The sequence below is a fragment of the Letharia columbiana genome (assembly GCF_014066305.1).
Source record: "Letharia columbiana isolate WasteWater2 chromosome Unknown xpSc0000088_s0, whole genome shotgun sequence".
NCBI classification, from domain to species: domain Eukaryota; kingdom Fungi; phylum Ascomycota; class Lecanoromycetes; order Lecanorales; family Parmeliaceae; genus Letharia; species Letharia columbiana.
The window spans coordinates 135,717-159,571 of record NW_023501166.1 but is presented as its reverse complement, the minus strand read 5'-3'; the positions used below and the strand labels follow the sequence as shown (position 1 = coordinate 159,571).

General features: G+C 49.8%; 9 protein-coding genes and 1 non-coding gene across 10 annotated transcripts; 5 read left to right on the top strand and 5 right to left on the bottom strand.

The window, feature by feature from the left end:
* Positions 1-965: 965 nt before the first annotated feature.
* HO173_013184 (uncharacterized protein) lies at positions 966-3,197 on the top strand (the record flags this gene model as incomplete). The annotated part of the gene is made up of 6 exons (XM_037315008.1): positions 966-1,191; positions 1,252-1,337; positions 1,479-1,488; positions 1,546-1,600; positions 1,656-2,451; positions 2,580-3,197. The coding sequence occupies 6 exons, from the start codon at positions 966-968 to the stop codon at positions 3,195-3,197; spliced, it is 1,791 nt and encodes a 596-aa protein (XP_037158164.1).
* A 621-nt stretch (positions 3,198-3,818) lies between these two features.
* HO173_013183 (uncharacterized protein) lies at positions 3,819-5,461 on the bottom strand (the record flags this gene model as incomplete). Its single annotated transcript, XM_037315007.1, has 3 exons — positions 3,819-4,365; positions 4,422-4,787; positions 4,854-5,461. The coding sequence occupies 3 exons, from the start codon at positions 5,459-5,461 to the stop codon at positions 3,819-3,821; spliced, it is 1,521 nt and encodes a 506-aa protein (XP_037158163.1).
* Positions 5,462-7,330: 1,869 nt separating this feature from the next.
* On the top strand, positions 7,331-8,594 carry HO173_013182 (uncharacterized protein; the record flags this gene model as incomplete). Its single annotated transcript, XM_037315006.1, has 3 exons — positions 7,331-7,698; positions 7,763-8,119; positions 8,180-8,594. The coding sequence occupies 3 exons, from the start codon at positions 7,331-7,333 to the stop codon at positions 8,592-8,594; spliced, it is 1,140 nt and encodes a 379-aa protein (XP_037158162.1).
* A 1,002-nt stretch (positions 8,595-9,596) lies between these two features.
* On the top strand, positions 9,597-10,519 carry HO173_013181 (uncharacterized protein; the record flags this gene model as incomplete). Its single annotated transcript, XM_037315005.1, has 2 exons — positions 9,597-10,054; positions 10,117-10,519. 2 exons carry the CDS (start codon positions 9,597-9,599, stop codon positions 10,517-10,519), a joined length of 861 nt encoding a protein of 286 aa, XP_037158161.1.
* Positions 10,520-11,857: 1,338 nt separating this feature from the next.
* HO173_013180 (uncharacterized protein) lies at positions 11,858-12,553 on the top strand (the record flags this gene model as incomplete). The annotated part of the gene is made up of 2 exons (XM_037315004.1): positions 11,858-12,321; positions 12,433-12,553. 2 exons carry the CDS (start codon positions 11,858-11,860, stop codon positions 12,551-12,553), a joined length of 585 nt encoding a protein of 194 aa, XP_037158160.1.
* Positions 12,554-14,661: 2,108 nt separating this feature from the next.
* HO173_013179 (uncharacterized protein) lies at positions 14,662-15,389 on the bottom strand (the record flags this gene model as incomplete). Its single annotated transcript, XM_037315003.1, has 3 exons — positions 14,662-14,688; positions 14,745-15,217; positions 15,302-15,389. 3 exons carry the CDS (start codon positions 15,387-15,389, stop codon positions 14,662-14,664), a joined length of 588 nt encoding a protein of 195 aa, XP_037158159.1.
* Positions 15,390-16,392: 1,003 nt separating this feature from the next.
* On the top strand, positions 16,393-17,189 carry HO173_013178 (uncharacterized protein; the record flags this gene model as incomplete). The annotated part of the gene is made up of 2 exons (XM_037315002.1): positions 16,393-16,405; positions 16,867-17,189. The coding sequence occupies 2 exons, from the start codon at positions 16,393-16,395 to the stop codon at positions 17,187-17,189; spliced, it is 336 nt and encodes a 111-aa protein (XP_037158158.1).
* Positions 17,190-18,101: 912 nt separating this feature from the next.
* HO173_013177 (uncharacterized protein) lies at positions 18,102-19,660 on the bottom strand (the record flags this gene model as incomplete). Its single annotated transcript, XM_037315001.1, has 4 exons — positions 18,102-18,215; positions 18,270-19,184; positions 19,236-19,496; positions 19,553-19,660. The coding sequence occupies 4 exons, from the start codon at positions 19,658-19,660 to the stop codon at positions 18,102-18,104; spliced, it is 1,398 nt and encodes a 465-aa protein (XP_037158157.1).
* A 1,042-nt stretch (positions 19,661-20,702) lies between these two features.
* HO173_013176 lies at positions 20,703-20,785 on the bottom strand. Its single transcript has one exon. It is a non-coding gene; the product is annotated as a tRNA-Gln (tRNA).
* Positions 20,786-20,970: 185 nt separating this feature from the next.
* HO173_013175 (uncharacterized protein) lies at positions 20,971-23,435 on the bottom strand (the record flags this gene model as incomplete). Its single annotated transcript, XM_037315000.1, has 2 exons — positions 20,971-22,215; positions 22,275-23,435. The coding sequence occupies 2 exons, from the start codon at positions 23,433-23,435 to the stop codon at positions 20,971-20,973; spliced, it is 2,406 nt and encodes an 801-aa protein (XP_037158156.1).
* Between the last annotated feature and the right edge of the window lie 420 nt (positions 23,436-23,855).

Below are 23,855 nucleotides of genomic sequence, written 5' to 3'. Positions count from 1 at the left end.
CGATGCTCGGACAACGATGACTGTCATGAACGAGAGTCTGCGAGTCAAAGAAGATACCTCACACATGAATGCTGCGATCGGGGCCATGCGTTTGCAACTCCATTGGCTTGTGAGCGCGAGACTGCAGAATCAGCAAAGGGTGGCTATGGCAAGGAGCCAGACCGGAGGAGATCTTGACGCAGGTACTTCGTCAAGGTCACAAGGTCCGAGTGGAGGTGTTGAATTGCCCATCCGAAGGCTGAGTGACTTGACGCGGCAAGAGACCAAGCTCTGAGGGTCGTGCTGGCGATGCGTAGAACTGTGTTTTTAGTGTCTAGAGCTTCTTGGGACCTCTGCACTAGGTGAAACAGCACAGATATCTCTACGGTAGTATTATTTATAAATTCATGCATGCACCTCAGATTTCGGTAAGACTTACTCGAAAATAAAGATCTATTATCATTGTTGTGATTTGATTGGTTACCGGCTGGCTGATGACCCGTCCCTGCAGATTGTCTGATCGTCTGACTTCAGCTTCGCGTGGTACCTCGGGCTTATGTTGCGGGAAGGATTCTCCCGATACGACGTCCTCTCCACGCAGCCTCGTGGGAATTGCACGTAGATGCGGTGTGGGTGACCATGGCTCGGATTCGCGAAAGTCCGACCGGTTCCTGTTGTCGAATATAGAGTCTGGACAGGGTTGGGTCGAAAGCTGAGCGACAAGGCATGGCGCTCTGCAGGATCCAACCACTAAATGTCGCTGTTGAACTCACAGCCTTGGTGAGTCAGAATACATAAGCCGCATGAACATGGGTGGGGGGGACTTGGAGAGCTGATTCTGGAATCATAAGAAAGCGGCAATCCTCTTGGTTTCAAACATCGGATCATATGCGCAGTGCGCTTTCGCCATCTTATACTTCTATAAGATCCGCCAAACATCCTTTCCTTGACTCCTGTTACGAGTTGCTCAAGCTTCTTGTCCCATCATGAATGCATCGGTCAACACCAGCGTTGCAGAGTTCCTCACAATGGCAGCACACCAAGCGCATGGCAACTATGGAAATTTGACACTTTTGTGGTTCAACGCGACGGTCGGGGCCATTTTCATTGACCCAAGCATTACAAGCGTCTCTGTTCTCAACCCGGCAATTGGACATCTGTTCGCCCCAGACATCTTTAGTGTTTCTCAAGCGTTTGCATACCCTATAAGTGGTATGAGAGATGATCCATTTTTTTTCTTCTTTTCTGTGACTGCTGACAATCTGATTGCAGGTCAATATGGCTTCCTCAATCGACTATTGTACTACTGCTTGATACTCTTTGCTGTCTTTGCGGCATCTAATTCATGGCTTTGTTGGGTACGTTCATTCATTGTTGCCGATCACTGTCGAGTCTTGAGTCGCCGATTCCGCGACGCTACCATTGCCCCTCCAGTTTCGTGTCTCTGATGGTTCAGAAAACACCCTCAGCGAAGAAATACTGACTTCATCAATGCATAGGCAGCTTTAGGTGGGCCCTGTCTTAGCCTAGTTTTTTCCTAATGGACTTGCTCAAACGTGCAATTAGGCATTGCTATGTCGTACTCAGCCGGCGCCTGCTTGCACGCTTTTGCTCTGTTCGCGTAAGAGTCCAATAGTACTTTCTGCGTCTGCTACTTAGCTGATAGTCCACTGTAGGCGTTACAAATACGACTGGCCAGATAACGACACTACGGCATGGTATAGTACGATGGCACCAAAGTACTACGGGGACATCGATCTGCAGGGGATATTTCCAATCCTTGTTGCTGGCTGTATAGCTCTGCCCCCGATCCTGAACTGGTCTTATCTTTTAAGGGGGTCCAAGGGAGCGAAACCGGTGGTCATATTACGGGGAGCTATGATGTTCGCAGCAGTAATCCCGAGCTTGATCTTTAGCGTGAGAGGATTTTATCCTTTCGAGGTGACTAATCAGGTTACTTATTGTCCCACCAACGCAGCTATCAACTGCACTTTCGATGAACTTTACAACGATGGATATGGAATCTATTCTTCGACGACCTACGATCGCTGTCAATGCAACGACACTTGCGGTGCCGTAGTTCCTAATGGCTTTCCATTCAGAAAAGGCCAAAGCTTGCAAGCAGTCCTGACGTCTGATCGATTGCATAATTTAGGCGAGAAGTCATCCGTTTACTACGCCTTTGTTGTAAATGCGCTTTTCCTCCTGTTCATCCTATCACCCGGCATTCTAGGCCTCATAGAAGCATCGTGGAGTCAACAGCATTTACGAGACACCATCTTCCGACGGCTCAGTGGGACCACCCGACGCAGCTCACGAAAAAGTCTATCCTCAAAAATACGGCACCACATGGGGAAATGTATAGCAGGTTTTCTTGTTTGCTTCTGCTATAGTAGTGACGGTATTGTGTCCGCCTGTCTTCATCAGTTCAGTGATCATCAACGAGATCGTGACATGGAGCTGGCTAGTCGCGTAAGTATCGTCCAATTCAGAGTCCTAGAGTCCGTCATTGCTCTCCACGTTTAGGGAGGATTATGACGCCGTGGGACAGGTAGGAACCGCTGAAAAACAAGTCAAAAGACTCTGCTAAGATATAAAAGTGGGGTCCATGGGTTGCCGCAGCCTTTGCAATCATTGCGGCTACTGTCCAGGCGATAAGTGAAGCCTGGCAAGATCGAAAATCAACCAAGTCTCAAGTGGCGGTGTCCGCTAGTGTACAGGAAAAACGAGGTTCCTTTAGAGATCTATGGATGGACGTCCGTGTAACGCTCCAAGACTTCAAGTACTGGATTGTTGAGGGCTCGCTCCACGAGCCATTGAAACCACCGAAGGAATCTGGTGGGAAAGTTGACGCCAAAATTCCTGTCAAAAAGCCTCATAGGATGTTTAAAGAAGTCCAAGTCTCAAGCTTCCATTGCGACAAATGCAGGAAATTAGCGGGGTCGGTCAAGTATCAATGTACAGATTGTGACCAGGGCTATTGCACGAACTGTTGGCCTCGAACGCAGAAGCGCGGCGCACGCCTCGAGGATACTGCCGAGCAGCCGTCTAATTCCAAACACCTATCGATACATAGAGGCAACCTAGATCCGCTTCACTCGGCCCTCTCTTCCCCAGAGATATCTCCAACGCAGACGCCAACGGAGGATGTGCCTCTCCGACACATTGAAGAAGGCAGAGTCGCCCTCTTACCAAACTTCTCGACATCGCTCTCTTGACTGTGTATGTAGACTCTAGGGCTTTTCGGGACTCCACGCTAGGTGAATAGGCAGGTTCGGGGTATTGAATTCAGAGGCACGGATATATCTATGGTAGCTCCTCCGCTTTCAGTGAAATGTGCTCCGAACACCGAGGTCCGGACAATGTTTCCAAGAAGTCACTAGCAGCATGCTCACTGATCAGCACTCGCCACAACTTAGGATGTGATGCGCATGGATTATTAAGGCTAGTCGCTAAGTCAATGAATGCAAGCTCTATCTATTCGCTGTCGCTGCACCCAACAAGGAGTATCAGTCGGGGCTGCTGCAAAGAAAAACAACGCATGCTTCCGACAAGCAACATCAGTCGGGGCTAAAAATTCAAATCGCAAGCTGAAACAAAAAGAGTGTCTTTGGCAAAAAATCGCCTCCAAACGCATGCTAAGGCTCCACGCTGCAACCAACCGACAAGGAGTGTTATGAGTCGGGGCTAATAATCAAAATTAGGAAAAGGAGTGTCTTTGTCGGATATCAAATCCCCAAACTCCGGTCCGTGCAGCCGTTTTCAAATATCCGTCTCACCCCACCCGCATCTCCTTTCCACCACTGCCCTCCACACCTTTCATGCACGTTCTACCATTTTCAATCACGACGTTGACGTTTTTCCACCTTTTCTTTTCCTTTTCCTTTTCCTTTTTCTGTTTTCGGTGGTGAATTAGAACTAGATTCTCGTCGCCTAGCCTTGCCTTTCCCTTTATTGGCTGGATCGTCGCTGGTGGTCTTTCCAGGAGGTGGCGGAGACCCTGCGGACTCACTCCTAGCGTAGTCATCATAATCGGTGAATTGTCTGAAATATTCTGGAGTCGTCTCCTTCTCCTTGCCTTTTCCGCTTGACGCCTTGCTGCTGCTTTCGCTGGGGGGTGCACTGGGGGATGCACTTGGCGATGCACTGGGGGGTGCACTGGGGGGTGCACTGGGGGATGCACTTGGCGATGCACTGAGGGCTGCACTGGGGGTGGCACTGGGGGGTCCAGGAGCTATCATGGGTTTGAATCCATAACTTGCTTTATAATCGGTCAGCTGGCTTAGACCTGACGTGGTGCGCTGACTTGAACTTGAAGCGGTTGCCGTCAATGATAATGCTCCAAGACTTGAAGTCGTCGCTGAAACGAGGCCGCTTTGAGAAGCGCTGTTACAGATGTAAGCATTTCCTCCTTTCCCTCAATAGAACATAGATCAACTTACATTTCTGTATTGGGCCGAGCTTTCAGTCCCAGAACTTCTACCTCATATTTACTAATCCACTGCTCGCTCAAAGTTTTGAAAAATGGTTTGTACTTTGGATCATTAGCCACCAAAGCTACATTCTTAGTGGCCTGGTAAGTTGGGTCTGCAAAGGTCACGGAGAGGCGTATTGGTCCAGGAGACTTCCAGTTGTAATAGTGGCCGAGAATTTTTCTGGTATCCTCTTCTCTCAACTTTTCGTTGTCGCGATTTGTGCCCCAATTGACTACACCGTAATGGGTACAGGCCTGGTAGGGTTCAATCTGTTCCGCGTTCACTTTATAATCCCTACGCGTAGTATCAAGAACCAACGGCGGCCTCCCTATGCTGCAGTGCAGCAAAAAAGAGTTGATTCAGCAGTATTCTAGTCCAAAGAACCAAGATCGGACTTACAAACCATAAAGCTCTTCGGCTCTAACTTTGGCTGCAGGGTCAACAGCTCGAAAGTGCTGGAACCAACCATCAACGTGGCGGCACCATTCTTCTCTCACTGTGTCTTTCACTGCGTCGGTCACTCTTCGAAATGCGATTGTGATCCCATCTGTGGGGTTATCGAATCTTTCGAGAAGTCCCTTTTGCGCGACCCACTGACTGCCGTGAAAAACCATGCGCATTATGCCCACGACTTCCTCCCGAACCAATAGCCTTCCGAGGTACTCGTACCACATGTGGCAAACATACATGGAGAAGACGTGTAAAGTAATCGTGAGTCGGACAACTTCGGGCGCGTTTCTGGCATCCAGCAATGGCCCATATCCGAATGTCATAGGGATGGCTGGAAGTATTGGGAGCTGTTCCTTCTTGCCGTTGGGCCATATTATGTTGGGCTGGAATTGCCGCTCGCCACCGGGCCCTGTAATTGACACCCAACCGACGGCTCCGCGGTTCTCTCCGATACCAAGTGGCTCCTGTCCACCACCTGCCGCTGCTTGTCGGTTATTTGAAGGCCCTGCTTCTGACGTGAGCTTGGAAGCTATATTGACCGGCATTTTGGCCGACATCTTGGGCAGAGATGTCGTTCGAATAAGATGGACAAAGTGTCGGTCTCCAGAAAAGGAGCTGGAATAGGGTGAGGATGTGCAGCTGTTTGATAAGGAGTGAGTCTGCTTTCTGCGAAGAGCGTCTTATGAGGTGCGTGCGTGTGCAGAGAGTGTTTTATGAGGAGTATGTGTATACAGAGAGTGTCTCATGAGGAGTGTGTGCAGAGGTAAAAGTATGCCCAAGGTGTCTTGGGAGGATCTTAGGAGGAGTGTGTGGGTAGATGGAAGAAGAAGTTGAAGGTGTGTTGCGAGAAGAAGGACTGCAGAAGGAGGGGAGAAGCCTTTTATAAAGAGAACACTGATTTGCTGCCTTGTCTATTCTACCCCTGACACTTTTTGGAGGGAGCATATCCTGTTTGAAGTGTGTAGGAGGTAAAACTTCTTCGGCGGAGGTGGTCGATAAAGGCGGAACGTTTGAGCTGCCGAATTGTACCAATTTTGTTTCGGATGCTTGGTCAATTGTTTGACGGAAATGGCGCCGCGATTTGGTCACCTTGATTCTAAATGTTTCAGCGATTCATGCCCATTTCTAAGTTCTTGGCACATAATGCATCAGCGCCAAATGTTTTAATCGCAACGTTTCGAGTTCGGGCAACCTTTCGAGGCCATGCCGCGCTCTTTACGCCGAGGTTCCGATGCACTTTGGAGACAGCGTCTATGGGTGGCAGATCTACTCCAACCACGCTGCGACACCGCGTTTGTGTCTTCGCATTGACGCCCACGGCTGAGGCACAAGGAACTCTGTCACAGCGGCCGGGGATAGAAAAATAAAACACCAGGGTAGTGGTATCGTTGAGGAGATCGTGGCAAATGACTGTTGGGCGACAATTTTGAAACAGGAAAACCTTCGAGGCCGAGCTTTTGTACGGTCGGTTTCTTGCGTCCTCGCCTGATGTGCTCATGGATGCTGTCACAGGAGCAGCCCCAGACGGGCATACACTAGGCAGCGGTATGGTTTCGAGGACCAGTAGCGAACCATCTCGGCATGTCAGGGCAATTTTTGCGGCAGGCTTTGGCACGCCGGCAGCCGCACATGCTTTCCAGACCCACATTACAAACATGCAGACCCACTCTAGGCTGGGGCACCCTCTCCTTCGGCAACAGCTTTGCCTCATTTCCTTCGCCAGGGAAACTGAGAAACGCTCCTGCAACTTCGGAGGCTCAAACACCTCAGCTCTCAGATACAGACCCACTCTAGGCTTCGAAATTTTCTCTGTCACCAATCATAATACCGCATCTCTGTCATCTGGGAGCCTGAGACATGCTCTTGCAACCTCAGAGACTCGAATACACATCAGGTCTCAAACAGTGATGTCTCTCTGAGCATGCAGCCTCCCATTTGGACGCCTCTGCCTTCGAAAAAGGGCGAGTTCCATGGCTGCACTGTCTCAGAATCCTCGTACTCTGAACATCGTGCAAGTGCCGAGGGAACTATGGAGGGGATGGTGAGACAGTATGTCTGTCTTTCTCTTATAAAAGCTGGACTCCTTCCCTCCATCTTCTGTTTTTCTCTTCATACTCCTCATCGAACAAGTTCAGCACACTCTTTCATTTGTTCCCGCACTCCTCATGATACAACATCAGCACTTTCTCTCACCTACCCACACACCCCTCATAAGACACCTTCAAAAAATCTTTCTGTCAGTTGTTGCTCTCCTCATAAAAAAATTAGCACGTTCTTTCATCTGTTGATTCTCTCCTCCAAAAGCCACCTTCGACACAAAGCACACCCTCTCATTATCAAAGTTCCGCACACCATCCTCTTTGACCAATTCCTTTCCCTGAAGATCGGCAATTCATCCATCTTATTCAAACGATATCTCTGCCAACATGCCGAAAAAGCCCGGATATGTGCCGTCCGCGGGCGGTCAAACCATCTCCACTAACCAGCTCGAACGTATCTTCGTTGCCAACAATCGGTTCGATCTTAGGGGAAGGCCTCTAGTTCAACCCGAGGTCTTTGGGATAATCAGCATCATGTGCGACCTAGACGACTCTCCCCCCAGTTCCAAGTTGTTGGAACATTTCGACGACCCCAAAGATCCATTGACAATCAAAATCAGAGCTTTGGTCGAGCAAGACGATCAACACCAACAAGACCTAAAGGACGAAGTCGGAAACCTACTTGAGACATGGAGGGCAAAAGACGAGGCAAAGGGCGGGGATGCTACAGACAGAATCGAGATTCTCGAGGGGCTGTAAGTCCAGACATGATTCTGCCAACTGTTACATCGCTGAATTCTTCTTTTTGCTGGATCATAGACTAAAGAGACTGCCAATGCGGTTCTTTGTCATGCCTGAATGGAACCAAAAAAGAATCCGGTTTGAACAGCTCTGCATCCTATACCCTTTATACCATTTTTGCCGCGACGACGAAGACAACCACATAAGCGAATTTGTGGCCATACAAGTTGCCCGAATTTATGTGTTCAAAGTCGAGGCCGGTTCAATTCGTGTATTCGAGTTATTAGCAACACCAGAAAAAGATATCACCAAAGCGGTGGCTGGGGTTATGATGGACAGAGCAATTCTGCTTCACTTTGCGAACAAGGCTCATGGGATGCATGTGCGATATACACAAGACAAGGGGTTTCCATTACCTAAGCTTAGACTACCCCCGTAAGATGATCCATGTTCTATTGGCGCAGAGGAGAATATGCTTACAAGTTGATCCAAAAGCGATCCTATTGCAGCTGTCACCGAAACAATGAGGTCCTCCACCTTAACAGCAACCGCTTCAGCTTCGGGCCAGCCTACCCGAGGAGGTCCGCATCGCTCAAACATCCATGATCCTCTGTCAGGTCCCTCCACGGAAGAGCAAGGCAGGGAAGAAGAGAAAGGGTCAAGCGAAGAAGAGGAAGAGTCAAACGAAGAAGAGGAGGAACAGGAAGGGCGAAGGGAAAAGGCAAAACAGCCATTCTATCCCCACAATGTTCTGTCCACCCCCAGTCCAAGCGGAAGCAAGGAGCCAGACAGCACCATCCAGGGCAAGGGCAAGGCGAGGGCATATGAGTCTAGTTCTGAGTCACCAGGAGACACATCTGGGAAGGGGAAAGGAAAGGCTCCAAAAAAACCCCGTCGTAGTGGAAAATAGTGAGATGAGGGAGATACGGGTGGGGTGAGACGAAGATATGAAAACGGAATTTCAGCTTGCGATTTGAATTTTTAGCCCCGACTAATATTGCTTGTCGGGTATAGCGTTAATAGAGTATCATGCATTGCTGGCATTTCTTGCCAAGAGATGATTCTAGTTTCAGTCGACATATATGCTTGTCACCTCCGCCCAGAACACAATTCCCTCTACCAATATCAAACGATTGTAACGATTCAAAGTATCAATTCAAAGTATCAAAGGAAGTAGCTTCGGCCTCCCACGGCACATCTCACCCTCGCCCTCTGATGTAACAATATCTAGACTAAAGTTGGTACAATTGAGCATCTGAAACGTTCCACCTTTGTCGACCACCTCTGCCTAGAGCACATACCCCTCTATCAATCTCAGACAACTGTAACAATTCAAAGTGTCAAAGAAAGTAGCTTCAATCTCCCACGGCATATCTCACCCTCGCCCTCTAATATAACAATCTCGAAACTAAAATTGGTAGAATTGAGCAGCTGAAACGTTGCACCTTTATTGACTACCTCCGCCGTAGATATTTTGCCTATCACACATCTAAAATAAAATATACTCCCTCAAAAAGGTTAGAGGAAGGATGGACATATCTGCCTTTTTCCATAAATGGGGCCTTTCTCTTCATCTGCTGTTTTCCTTCTCACAGCATATCTTCAGTTCATTCCTCTATCTGCCCACAAGTTCCTCACAAGAACACACTTCTCATAAGACACCTGCAATACATTCTTTTATCTGCTCACACACAGACACTCCCCGTAAGACATCTTTCGTACATTCTTTCATCGGCTCACAGATTGTTGATAAGACACCTTCAGTATAATCCTTCATCTGCTGATTCTCTCCCCAAAAGTCTTCCTCGCCCTCTCCATTCTGAGATCCACGTATCATTATCCTTGATCGACCCATTTCCTGGTGACGGACACTTCATCTATCGTATTCGAGAGCAAAAACCTCGGCACCATAATGGGACCCATAGTTACAACGCGAGAGGCAACGCAGCAGCTCATATGGTCGTTAGTACAAGTGTCGAGCGGCGCTGGGGAACAGCTACCAGCGCTCCCAGAGGTCCCTTTGATGACGTCTGACATGCCATTGCTTTCCGTCTCTCACATGCCTGTTCCCATATTCTCCATCGCCTTCGCTAGCTACTGGTGGGTTCGGCCTGATGGAAGATTATTGACTTTGGAAGAGCTCGAAGGCATATTGCACATCTTCTACCCCGACCAGATCTTCCACGCGCTACACCGTCTTCGACTATTCGACCGATTGGAGAGCTCTGATGCTGAAAACACGACACGGGTACTCAACTTTCTGGACGAGCAGAAGAAACAAGACTTAAAAAGACTGGCCGAAATCTGTTTCCAACACTTTCTCAAGGTGACTCCCGGCGCCCAGAGTAGAGCGCAGAATCTCATTGGATTGTAAGTCGGGATGTGATTTTGTGGAAAGATGTTTGCTGACTTGTCGTTTTGCTGCCTTGCAGTGAAGGGAGGCTGAATGTCTTGTGGTGGACGCGGTCGCTGTACGCTTTTGGGTACAGGAAACGACCGACCATCGACGGTGAAGAGTGTCGGGATGACCAACTTTACCTCATTCACTGGCTCTGTAATGAGTGCACGGACGACGAAGGCGACCTACCGACCGAGTGGGATGTTGTAACAATGGTTGGCCACCATTACAACATCGACATTCGCATTGACCAGAGATTCGAGCCCTACGTAACCCTGGCAGATCCAGCCAACTGGACCTCCAGGATGGTGAGTAATGCATTGAGGGATGACAAACACGCAACACACTTTGGACGCAAGGCTGATCTTCTACATCGGGAGTGTACCAAATTGGGACTTTTGATGAACCCAGCTTTAATACCAGAGGAGGTCGAATGAGTAGTGTGGAAGAAGACAGTGAGACTCGGGGGATGCGAGTGAGACGGATTATTTGATTTGCAAACGCATGCACGGGCCAGCGTTGAGGGTTTTGTTTTTCTGATTTTCGGCAAAGACACTCTTTTCATGTCTCAATTTGGCTTGCGATTTAACTGTTAGCCCCGACTAATATTGCTTGTTGGGTACAGTGTAAAAGTACTTATCATGCGTTGCTGGCATCTCTCGCCAAGACACACTTTTAGAGTAGTAGTTTTCATTTTTACATGCATGCCCCCTCCGCCGAGAACATATTCCCTTCTACCAATTTTAAATAAACTCAATGGTTTACATAATCAAATGATGTAGCTTCGGCCTCCCAAGCCACATCACACTCTCGTCTGATGCAACAAGCTCGGTGGCAATGGAAGCGCAAGACGAAGGCCATGGCTTGCAGCGGGATATTTCGATGACCTCGAACGGGTTGATTAGACGTGGTAGGCGCTCGCCTAGTGCGCAGATAAGCGATCGGCTGCTGCCAAGCGCATTACATTCTCCATACTACAGCCATCAAGCATCATTGCGTGAGCACGTGAGCAAGCACCTGTTTGTTACCCTCTGAGCACATCGCCTGGACTTCCTAGGCCTACGCTCATCACGATGGACTTGGAAGTTCGACTAGCTACGACAGAATCGACTGCTAGCTCGTTGCGAGTAAACGAGGAGATCAATCATAGCAAGGGAGAGGTAGGGGTAGAGACCTGTGAAAGCCCATGCTTGTCGTATTTGGAACCCTCTGAAAGAGAGAAACCAAGAAAGTCGCAGCCCTGGTCATGAATGGCTTAGAGAAGAATGATCCGGAATGCATGCACATGTGTAAACGATCAAAGTCCTTCAGTATTTGTGCTTGAATCTCTTGACTAAAGCATTACTGTATTGCATTCGTGTTTGTCCTGCCAGGATCTTTCAACTACGTATCTAAGGTATGACTTATACCTGTCTGCTACCTGGCGAGGCTAGTATGCGCGTTACACGCTTCTTGTCTCGGCACTCTCATGCAGGATCCGCACCTTGCACGTGCTAATAACACTTTGCCATCAGTCTAATAGTTACACCTTCCGCTCTCCTTTGTCGTTCTGCTATTTCACTGTGAGTGTATGACTCACGTTGTGTTGGTGCATGAGTAACGACCAACGCAACTCATACAGTCAACCCGATCGTCACAGCTGTACCGCTCTGTCGTGTCTTCCAATCAAACCTCCTCCCAAGTGTATGGTTCACACTCCACGGAAGCAACATACCTCTTAAAGTCATACCCTAGACATCGCCTTTCCACCGCTCTTCGTCCTACTACCACCCACCATGTCTCTCGAATCTCCCCCCAACGAGATTCTCCTCCAGGTGCTCAAAGACCTAAACCCACCTGGCGCCTGGGATGATTTGGCGGCATATACCCTTGCAGACGAAACGCTTCACCCCCCGCACTCCTACCAGACGCCCGGTTGGAAACCCTCAAGATGCGTATCGTATACCGAGTCCGATCGTTCCTGCCAGTACTGGGCAGCACTGCGAAAGGCAGACCTGGTTATGCAGGGGATTGTGGCTGGCAGTCATCGTTTGCGTGAAGTATCTTGGGATATATTGGTCATGCGTGCCAAGGGCACATCGCTTCTGTCTTCAACGACTCAGGCTTCGGCTGATTGTCTGACGTGGGAAATGGTTGTGCGGGCGGTGGATGAACGTGAAGAGGTCTACGGCCGCTTTCTGGAGCCTATCTTTGAAGACGAAGAGGAAGAGATGAGGAAGAGAGCACGTGGAGAGCTATGGTAGGTTTTCATCCGAGATTCTAGGGTGACTGGGTGGCTAACGTATGGATGCAAGATGACGCGGAAGGAGACCATGACTTCGATCTCTTATTGAATCACCGGTTCTGATAGCAACATCAGTGCAGCGACTGTTTCATTGCGATTTTTTCTGTTGCCGTCCTCTGGCGATAAGTCAAACGAGCAAAGCTTTTCAATGGGCTACCAGAACGGCAGCAGACCATTTATGGATTGAATAGAGGGGTTTGCGCGGGAGCTGGCAGCGAAACCTTGTTTATGGAGAGCCCGCTTGATTTCGATCCAAACGGAGGCTTTGATGGAGGGAGAGAGCGCCTAATACTTTGCTCAAACGTGTCGGGGGCAAATGCCGTAACAACAGGCAATCTTCCCACATTCCCTTGTTCTATTCAAAAACACAGTGCGTGGTTCTCCAGAGCCTTCAATCTAGATTCAACTGATTCACTGTGCAAAATCCTTTCTTTGTCTTCTCTTATTCTGATACCAACCCTCCACCTCCCGCGCTCCTCCGTGACGTTCTCGCGTACATCTGCATCAGCGTTTGTCTATTAGTGAAGTCCCATCGCGACTACTCGTCGAACAGAGATAAGCAAAGCCTCATTCCATCCTCACCGGGATTTGCAGGATGCACACATTAGGGCGTTGGAGGGATGAGATCAATTACGACAGAGTCAGTTCGAGCTGAGAAGACAAGTGCGAAATTTTCGATGAAGGGCCACTAGATTTGCTCTTCGACTCGGGGAAGCTTCTGTACCCAGGAGACGCCCAATTCATCTATCTCCTTTCTGTCTTGACTGCTATAACTCCCGCAGATTCGACAGGTCGGAGCTGGAGTGGACTGGGTGGTTGCGTTGTTGCAAGTGATCGAATACAACTTTCTCCCCGCAGGTATCCTTCCTCTCACCGGCTCGCAACGGAATCCCAGCCTACACCGTCAACGCAAGGACTTGAAGCGGCAGCTGCTCTCGCGTCTCGAGTACCGCCAACCACCTCACGAGCCACTCATCCTTTCCAACCCCAAAGCGCGAGATGTGACCGTCTCTCACGAGTTTTCCAGGGCGTCGAAGAATCTGCCTGCACCGTATTGCTCGACGTGTGTGATTGTATCCGACATCAAGCCAACTCATTCTTTGGCAACAATATTGCTTGTAATCGCACGCATTCCTGCCTGGAAGACCTGTCTGAATGAAACTCCTGTGGCCAAGGTCTTGCTGGATCCCCAACTGCTACGGTGGTAGTCCCGTTCCAGCCTGCGCATCATGCCCGTATTTTCGACGTAAGCCAGACTGAATTCATTCACTGCACGGAGTATGAGGTCATTTTTCTTTTCTTCGGTGAGGAGTCGAGAGTGGCTTTGTTGCGAAGCTGACTGATAGAGCATGGAACAAGCGGGAAACCGCGGAGACGCTCACGATATCGAAATGAGCGCTTAGCAGCCTATCATGCCAGGCGCCGTCTTCCTGACAATTCGACTCCACGTCAAAGGGTTGGAATGCAGCTGGAGGATACAGATATCTTAAGATCCGTAGGAGAAACTCCTTTGGCAACTTCTCGATCGTGCCACTATCGCCTGGCATTTTGAAGGATCAAGAAAAGGAGCAGCGGACGAGAGTGAGCTTACAGACAAGTTCTGGACTTGCGAAAGCCGAATCTATATTGACGTCCTGGAAGGGGGGGGATGGTCGGGTTGCGGACGAGATTTGAATGCGAATGAGCAATTGTGCGACGGATGTCGAACAACCCGGAGTACTGTGTACTTGGCTGAGACAAGGACGGTATGGCAGACAAAAACGACTAGACAGAAAGTTTTGAAGTACGAATGGTTCATCCTTCCCTTCAGTTGAGCCGGGGGGGTGACAGGTACCCAAGGGGGCTTCCGGGGAATGCCAACAGTTTTAGAATATCAAAAGATTTCGATCTCTTGGCATCTGCGTCGGATCGCCCTCCACCTATCTATAGTAATCACGCAGTTATAACGCCGGTGCGGGTGACAAGTGACGATGTCAAGCGTTTCAGGATTTATGAATACGCCAAACAGAAACTGCGCAAGAAGCGTCAAAGTTCATCCAGATTCAATTTACATTGCAACAGGTTGGGGGGGGGAACCCGACGCAGATGCCATTTTATCGACATTTTTTTGAACACGCTAAGTATGTATAAAGCTTCCTACTCAGTCTGACTGTCTCGTATCATTATCACCTTACTTCAAAACGTACCATGCCATTACTTCCACCACTATTACTTTGTACCATTGCGTAGAGACCTCGAAAATATCAAAACGGTACCAAACATAGGGCAACAAATTGTCATTGGTCCCTTGCACGGCTAACTGTGTACAAAGAATCTGAGGCACTGTGAGGAACAATCAGTAGCTGCCGCACAAGGTGTCCGTGTGAAAGGATACTCACCTCTGCTGGCCCCAGGAGGAGACCATAACACTGGTTCGCGACCAAAGTATTACCATTCGAATTCGGGCTCGTCGTTTCGTGGAACAACGTGCACTGCTCTGGGTCGCCGTTGACAGTGCCCATACCCCTTGTGGGTCCGCTGAAGTCGAGCTGTTCCTGGAGGGTGGTAGCTCGGCTGAGGGAGTAGGATAAGATTTGCATGGAGTTGTTGTCGAAGTTGGTTGTTTGTACGTTGTAAAGCAGCGGTGTAGTGAAGTTGATGCCGGTCCCATTTTGGTTGCAGTTCAAGCCGTCCGAGACGGTGATGATCATGTTGGAAGCTTTGTTTGATGCTGAGGTATTCTGGGCGAGAGTGCCGGCACTCAATGCCAAAAGGATGGAACTCACAAGAGTGAGGGAATGCATGACGGGCTTGAGTTGTACGGCAGATGTAGAACTTGAAATTAATAGATTGGATGGAGAGATGGTTGTGTCTGTCGAGACTGAGAAGGTTTTATCATGGTTTATGTAGACAGCTTCCCCGTCACTCTTCGGACAAAAATAGGAAGACAACCTACCTGAGACTAGGCCTCGTCCACAATCGAACTCTTTCAAGGAGTCATGTTCGTCAACCATGGCCCTCAACGCGAGTGTTTGTTGTTCCATTGACGATAGAGAGGGTCGGTCAACTTCTTGAAATAGCTAATAAAGCATCTTTCTTCGGACAATATTAAGACGTGACAATATTAAGAGGGACAAACTTAGTTTCTTGCTCCTTTATCTTGGTGTAAGCAGTTTAGCCGCCACAAGCGCGCGCCGAACATCGAAGTGGCACGACTAGGTTACATATTTCTCCATCCTCAACAATCGTGGTTACAAGTGAAAAATGCTGTTTGATGCGCTTTTCAATGAAGCCCGTCTGAAAATAGTCAAAGCCATCTACCCTTCTGGGACATTCCCAAGCTTAAGCTCGGAAGCCCCAAGCTACTAGATAAGGTAGCCGGCTGGGATAATCAAGTACTGAAAGCTGACGTAGATCTAATGAAGCTCTTTAACATGGGAACCCATTCAAAGCTTAAAGCGACGCGGTTTATGCAAAGCATGCACGGCTGAGGCTTTGGAGCGACACGAATATTTGGAGACATTGGACTGACTATATATTCGATGGCCCTTCAAGATAGGGCGAGGTGTTCTGGAGTCCTACACAGGAAAGGTCAGACTGGTACGAAGTTTCCAACTGGGTATTTTCCAGCGAGTCTTTGGACGTTTGTGGGGCGCGACCTCGAGTACCAGCGAGAAATGCATGAGGGCATCATGCAATACGGTATCTGTATGCATTGATTGCACTTCACCTGCGTTACCAATTTAATAGTGGGCTGTCCATTAGCTAAATTTCTGAGCTGTCCCAGAAAGGTATCTGAAAGACGACGAGAAACATGATCATGGAAGCATGCAGCAGGGCATCTTTAGAGTACGCATCAAACCCGATGCGCCTGTTTTGAATCAGTCTACAGTGGGTTATCTCTCAGCGAATCCACAGGCCTTTCTAGATACGATGTCGACAATTGGCAAGAGCCGTTATCTACGAAGCACGCAACGCTGCACTTTTATGGACAAAATCTGCTCCACATGATAATCCAGGAGCCTGTTGGCTTATTTATCTGCAAAGATGCAAGAAGCACGTACGGGAGTAGGAACATGATTTTCACAGGTCCAGGATCTGCGTTGAATAAGAGATCACGTTTCTTCCAGTAAATCCTGTTTAAAACATGACACTATTACAACCATTCGCTCTGCGACCAGCTCACAACCCCATCTCCACCACGCAAACAAACACCGCTAGCAGTTAAACATCCACTCTATCCTCTCTCTCCCAATGTTTTTCCTCATCAACCGAGAAGCAAATCCTACAATCTCGCCAAGCATCATCCATCCACAAACCCTATCAAACGATAGGCTGCGGACCTTCCACTCCAGCAACCATGAACACACCTGATCCACCAAATGCCTCAACGGCGGCGGCCCGGTTTGAACCTACTGCCCACCGACTTCCTCAACCGACGGGTCGCGGACCTGGCAAATAGGTTGTCTCTCGAAGTAGCAGATCGCAACAGGCTCCAAAGACTGACCCGAGATCTTGCAGCCCAGCAGCCGACATATGTGCCGAAACTACACCAAATTCCGATCGGCATTTGGAACGAGGTTGAAGACGAACAATATACGAAGCAGCCTGACGAGCCCATGGCGGAGTTTGACGCGGAAGTGCCTATCCGCAGTGGGAAAGATAGCGAGGCGGCATTGATGGTTTTGACGAAGAGACGAGCGGAGATCAGGGATGCACGCAGCGTCTCCAGCCTGCGATTGCTCTTTACAGTTTACGAGCTGGCGTTTAGGAATGGAGGAATTGAGGAGAGCAACGTGGGGAAGAAGACGAGAAAATGGGAACGGTTCCCCATGCTGAAATGAGGTCGCGCGGTACTATCACAAGCCCGGATTGAATCAGGGTATCAAAGAATGGTGAAGGCGACTTGATTCCATCCCCGTCAACGCACCCATCCCTCGCATCTCAGGAATACCGTATGGACACGCACAATCTCAACCCTGCCTCCACATCCCCAGCTTTCCATCATCCCTCCGCCACAGCTTCGCTCGGCACACCCTCGCGATCCAACCCACTCCCATAAGCCCCCGCACCCCGCAACCCAAACCCATACGTATCCGTTCCCTCAACCCCTACCTACGTACGCTGCCAAGCATGCTCCAACAAACCTTCCTAACCCATCCGAACCCCTCATTGCCGCAAGATCGCAAAGTCCTCTACCAGCAAACCCAAAGATATACATCATAATAACCATTCCGACCACCTCCTCTCGCACGCTCTGCATCCGATAGCGCAGCCAGCCAGGTATTCATCACGGCCGTCTAAACCGGTCTGTCGGGAGGGAGTTCAAAGGACGATGGATCCGTTGGGCGGATAGGTGCAGGAGCGGGAAGAATGATCTCTGCCGATTGCGATGTTCGCGTCTGTTAATTGATGGATGGATGTTTGGTCTGTCTGGATGGTGAAGAGGGCGGATGTGATTGGTTTTCTTCTGCACTACTTGCTGAATGAATGAATGAATGAATGAGACGGGAGAGTGGGGGAGGGAGGGAGAGAGGATTGGAGTTGGGAAAGTCGTTGTTGTAAAAAGTCCGCAGGGATCTATGACTGCAAGTTCATGGCGGCTGTTGTCTCAAGAGAGATCGTGGTGGTATCTTGGAGTATGGAAACGGAAAGGATTGCATGTGAGGTTGTTATCCAACTGCACAACACGAGAACGCCGTTTGCCATGGCATCGCATTGCATTTATCATCGCTCTAGAGTTTCAATTCCTCCGTTTACATCAGATGTTCGATCTCGTTCATGTAAAGCTTGACGTGCGAGTCCATCTTCAGATACTGGTCGTGAGCCGAGTGGATCTCGTCCTCGATGTTCTCTTTCAGGTCGGCCATCTGACGTTATCTGATTAGTGGATGCGCTCAAGACTGTCTGGACCCTCAACATACCTTCTTCTCCGTCTGCTCAATCCTAACCCTCCTCTTCTCCATCTCCCGTCCCTTATCCACCCTCTCCTCCGTAAGTCGGCGGTGTACGCTCCTCAGCTCCTCCATCTTCTCCTTCGCCGACTGCGCCTTCTCCCGGCTCCCGTTCCTCACCGTCTCCGTTCGCTCCAGCCATCTCTTCAAGTGCCGTTGCAGCACCGCTTCCGTTCGCTCGACTTCTCGCACGTTGTTGCCACGTTCCGAGAGGGCGTCCCGTCGTTTGGCGGCTTTGAGGTTTTCTTCGTCTTCTTTGTGCAGCTCGTTTGAGATTTCTTCCAGGATCTTGGTGCAAGAGACGACGTCGTTCGTCACTACGCCGAATGTGTCGGTGCTGGTCTGGAGGGCTCTTGTTCGCTTCTCTAGCGAGTCGATCTGTGATCTGTCCCGTCCCAGGTTCTCGGACAGCTCCGTCAGATTCGCCTGTAAAGCAGCCGGCGACTGTAAAACGTATGGTCGTAGCTTCTCAGACTCTTGCCTCACGCCGAGACATCTCTCCGTCTTCTCTTCCAGCACGCCCGTCAGCCTGCCCTTCTCGCCTCGTACTCTCTCCAACCGCTCCGCCACTCGCTCTTGGCCCTTCTTGAGCTCTAACAGCCGCTGCTTCAGCTCGTCGTTGCGCTTCGTTTTCTCCTTGACCTGTTGATCCATTGACTTGCGCTCCCGCCTCATCTCGTCAAGCCGTGACTCCATGTCTTGATTCTCAAGATAGAGCGTCTCAATGCGGGATTTGGTTCTTTCGGCCTTGTTGAAGTGCTCGTCGATAGTAGCGGTCTGCGACTCTCGGAAACGGACGAAGTTGATGACGTAGGAGAAGATCTTGACGAGGCGGTCGTGCGTAGGTTTGAGCAGGTCATTGAAGGAAAAATCTGCAATGCCGCACTGCAGACCCGTTAGCCCACTACACATACAGCACCCAGTGTGCAGTCCTACCTCGACCAGCAACTTCCGTAGCGACACGTAAAAGCCCATCAAATTCCTCGTATCCGGCGGCACGATCTCCATATGTTCCCCGCAAATCTCCTCCGCAGCAGCACGCATGGCCGGCTCCACCGTCTCCCGCGTTGTATTCATGAGCAATTCCGCAAACCATTCGAAGATCTTCTGTATCTGCTGCGGGTTGGGTTTCTGCAGGTCCTCCAGTGCGAATTGGACGCCGATGTCGCTGATGCATCCGACGATTTCTCGGTCGGGCTGGTATCGCGCCGTTAGCGACTGCAGTGCGGGATTATGGAGGCATTGCGACATACCAGGCGCATCATGACGTCGGGGTCAATTTGTTGTTGTTTCCCTCGGCCGCCAGTGGGCTGGCTTTGGGAGCGGAATTGCTGGCTCATGCGGGTGCTGTTGTAGTCCATTCGGGCTGCGTAAAGGCTTTGCCACAGGAGCTTGTGAGGAAAGAGCAAAGCTCGAAAATGAGGTGGGTGTGTTTGGTGTTCTGCGTTTGCGCAAAATGTAAACAAAGGCCTTGGGCCCTCGGAAGTAGGAAGTGGCAGGGGTCTCTAGCGCCAAAGCTTAAAGCTCACGTACATTTGTCATATCAATGTACCGAATTTACAATTTACAAAACCATATGGCCGTCTGTTGTATTAGTATTGCCTGTATATCCGATTCTATAATTTACCCACGAATTGATTCTAATGATGAAATCAAGAAAATTGAAATACAGAATGTCCACATTGCAGCCTCGCTCCAAAAAAAAGAAGAAAAAAAAGGCAGCTTTCTCGACCAACGAACAACAACTCAAGCAAAGTCTTTGAAAGAAAGACCTACCGCTCAATAGACATCTGTACACCAAACAAGCCGCAACCGTTCATCCCCGTCTCAAACACCCGTCCACCATAGCTAGATCTCCTCTATTCCTCGGACCATGTCCCATTCCTCAACTCTCATCCTCCTCTTGTAGAACTCGACGTCGCATATCCTATCGATAAATCTGATTGCTTGTCCTCAGGCCAAATGCCACGCTCCGTATGTCACATTGAACCGATCGATCTGCGGCAGCGATCGGGGGGAGTCGAAGCCGTTTGGGAGGGAATAGAAAAGGTCGTTGAGACAGGCTGATGTGTTCGGGCTGCACCTTTGAAGTACTGAGCCATGTTCTAGTCCGGAACATGATATTTATGTATCACAAGATGCCCTTTAACTCATCTATGTATACAGCGTTCTATTACCTACCTAGTTCAATCCATCGCATTTGACATTCGCAAACTCACAAGGGATGCTCGCTTGCTTGCTCGGTGGCGAAAAACGAAGAAGGAATGAAAGGTCGATGACGAGACCTCACTCAACTCGGCTACGCGTTCCCGCGCACCGATCGATCCCTCCAAAAAAAAAAAACTCGATCGACGAACAAAATAACAAGCAAAGAAAGCGAAGAAAGGAAAAAAAGGTTCAGTGAGGTCTTGCCCAGATTCGAACTGGGGTTGCCGGAATATTGGCCACATCAAAATCCGGAGTGATAACCACTACACTACAAAACCTAGTTTTTCAGAAGCTTTGACAAAAGAATTCATTCCTAAGTCTTTATATATCCTTGCCATTCCATCTCGGCTGCATCTTCTCGTCTCGAACACCTCGAGCCATCCACAACTTCCACATTCATCCGTACATTTCGCGCTCGATTTGCGGGAAAAAAAATACTTGATATTACGCTACCGTCAAATCATCATACGCACTCTCCTCCGTGACCCTTCCCCAACTCCTGCCATCCCTCCGGTTTCCTAACCTGCCCGTACTGCGTCCAAGCGCTCATGTTCCAGAGCTCCGCGATCTCGAAATCCGTCAGCCCCGCCCTTTTCATCCCCAGGATACGACCCCGCAGCCACTCCTGCCGTCTCTCCAGCGCCGCCCGCCTCGCCGATGAATCATCGCGCGACAAGCTACCGACGCTTGGCGCGCTGTCCGGAGCCGACGTCGGTTTCCGCTGCGGCCAAAAGGACCACCCGATCCCGCTGAATGACAAGATTTCCTTCGGAGTAGCGGGTTTCTCCGGCCAGGACGGAGCGCTCTCACACGCATTGTCGCGCTTTGTGGCGGGCTTGGCCTCGACGATTGTGACGTCGGGGACAACGATCCGGAAAGCATCGTCGTGCAACGCGCATGCGCAATGAAGGGCATTGAGCGCTATGTTGTGATGTTTTTGATCCCGTCGCTGCCCCGCTCCTACGCCGTGGGTGATGAGGGAGTGCAAGCGTTGCGGGTCCGCGAAGCTGAGATCGAAGACCTTGAAGGATATTTGTGTGCATGCCCCATCAGAAGTGGCTGGACCCCAAGCAAAGCACTTCTGGTACTGCACGTTTCGTGGGTAGGTCTCCTGATTCTCAGTCGTATGAGGGAATTGGAGGCCGCCCAGTGCTGTCTCTTGTGGAAATGCACGGCGGTAGAGAGGACTAGATGGATGGGTGCCACCCATGTGCTGGTCGAGGGACGTGACGCGCTTCCCTTGGACAAGGCGGCAAGGTCGTAGGATTGCACCTTCACCGAATTCTCCAGAGGTTGCAGAGACGTTTACCGAGATCTTTTGGTTATATGATCTACAGGGTTCATAGTAAATCGCTTCTGGGATATCGTAAATGTAGAGTTCGGATATTGGTTCCTCCAAATCTGTGGTCTGCCAAATAATGGCGGCTCGAATACCCCCATCTTTAACAGTGGTTGGTGCGACTGCAACATTTTTATAGACCGAATTTGGTCGAGGGCGGGACAGAAGCGCTGTGCCCGTGAAGTAGTGATTGCCTCTTTCAGAACCATTTGACAGAGATTTTGACTGCGAATAGCTGGCGTATTGAGACGGCCTTTCGGAGGGGTCGACTTCCATTATAACATGTATATTGCCGGTTTTCGTCTGCTCAGCCAGGAAGCGAGGCTCTGTGTGTTTGCGGAGGCCTTTTGAGAAACAAACATGGCGAAGCTGCACCATATTAGCATCGTAGTGCCAGAGTTCTAACGAAAAGTGGGTGATACACATACTCCTCCGTTCGGCGGAAAAGGTGCTAAAACATTCCAAGACTGGTCGCCACTCGGGAGGGACTCAGGAGGTCCATCGACTCCTTGGATTGTGAATCTGTCATGTGATATGCCAGGTATTTTCTCCCAAGGTTTCAACATTGTCAATGAGAACCGGGAATCAGACTTCGAAAAGGCTTTGCGAGCAGTCAACGAGTAAAGCCCAGCAGTATCGCCGATCTCTATCTTTAGTACCCATTCCGCGTGCCGTCTGATTTCGGCTACACCCATGATACGCAGTGCGCCCTGGCCTCCAACATTATGAATGGAGCCAGCATACCATGGAAGGTCAGCCGAATCGAAGCGGTAGATAACCAATGTGTTTTTCAAGCGATTCCCTGTACTTTGGGCCGAGTCTTGTAGCTGGAAGGCCAGAAATCCATTTTGAGTACCCGTCCTCGCGGCAGCAACAAAAGCAGGCCTCGTCAGTGTCGAAGATGGCGACGGTATTGAAAACTCCAAGTTTCGTGTTCGGAACCGGGTACGCCAGGCGTCCGGGTGCTGGGAAGTCGCCGGTAGGTCGCTGTCACAGTCCAGATTCTTCAGAAGATCTCGATGGCTAATTTTACCCCCTGATGATGCATCCAACGGTGGCCTTTTCTCTTCGACGCCGAGAACTGAGGCTAATACCCAAGTATTGGACAAAATCCTCGTCCGCCAACCCTTGCAAGTGTGCCTAGCAGCATCGAGCGCTGCCGGTGACAGGTATGATAGTATCAGGTCTGACACCTCCGAAGGCAATTTGAATAGGAGACCATTAGTGCCACGCGAAAGGGTATCTCCATGACCCTCTGCATGGTAGCAATGGGCATCGCTTGCGCTGTCAGTCTCAGCAGAGTCCCAATTCATTGAGGCGTTGTTCACTCGAGATCGGGCATTGTGCCCGAAGCGGTTACCATGACAGGGGTACCCGTCTAGGCAATTACTATCATTAGCGAGCCGGCCAAGTGTTGGGGCTTCCGTGTTCAATTCACACGTCTCTGAGATGTAATCCTCAACCGAGGCTGGAAAGGAAGGGTGAAAAGCATCAACTAAAGGAGAGAAATCTGAGCCACTCCGTCCTGCACGGTCAAATAATCTCGCCCTGCTCTGCGCCACGGGTTTGTGGAATCCCCGAACCGACATCACCGCAAATATATCTGGGGAGGAAAGAAGATAAAGTCACTTAACGAAGTCACTAAATGTTGTGAGAGTTTTCCTTTAGCGACTACGCGATCGGGTATAAGAGCACCTTAGGCTGCAGCCATTGAAGCTGAATAAGCACGAAGGAGCAATGGGCTTCTTCATACGTGTCTTGATGCCAATTCATCACATGATTCGTTTCGTGTTCTCGAGATTGGAGGAAAGCAATTCAATAGGTATGACAGAGCTTTGAACTTTCTGGCTCAGCCTTAAAGACTGACTGCAGGTGGCCGAATAAGGATTAGGTTGGTAGCCAATAATGAATGGGTTGGGGTTAAGATTTAAAGTAAAGTAGAGTTAAGATGAATCCAAGGGCAGGGCAGGGTCGCAAGCGAAGGCTCAAGAGTCAAAACGAAGACGCAG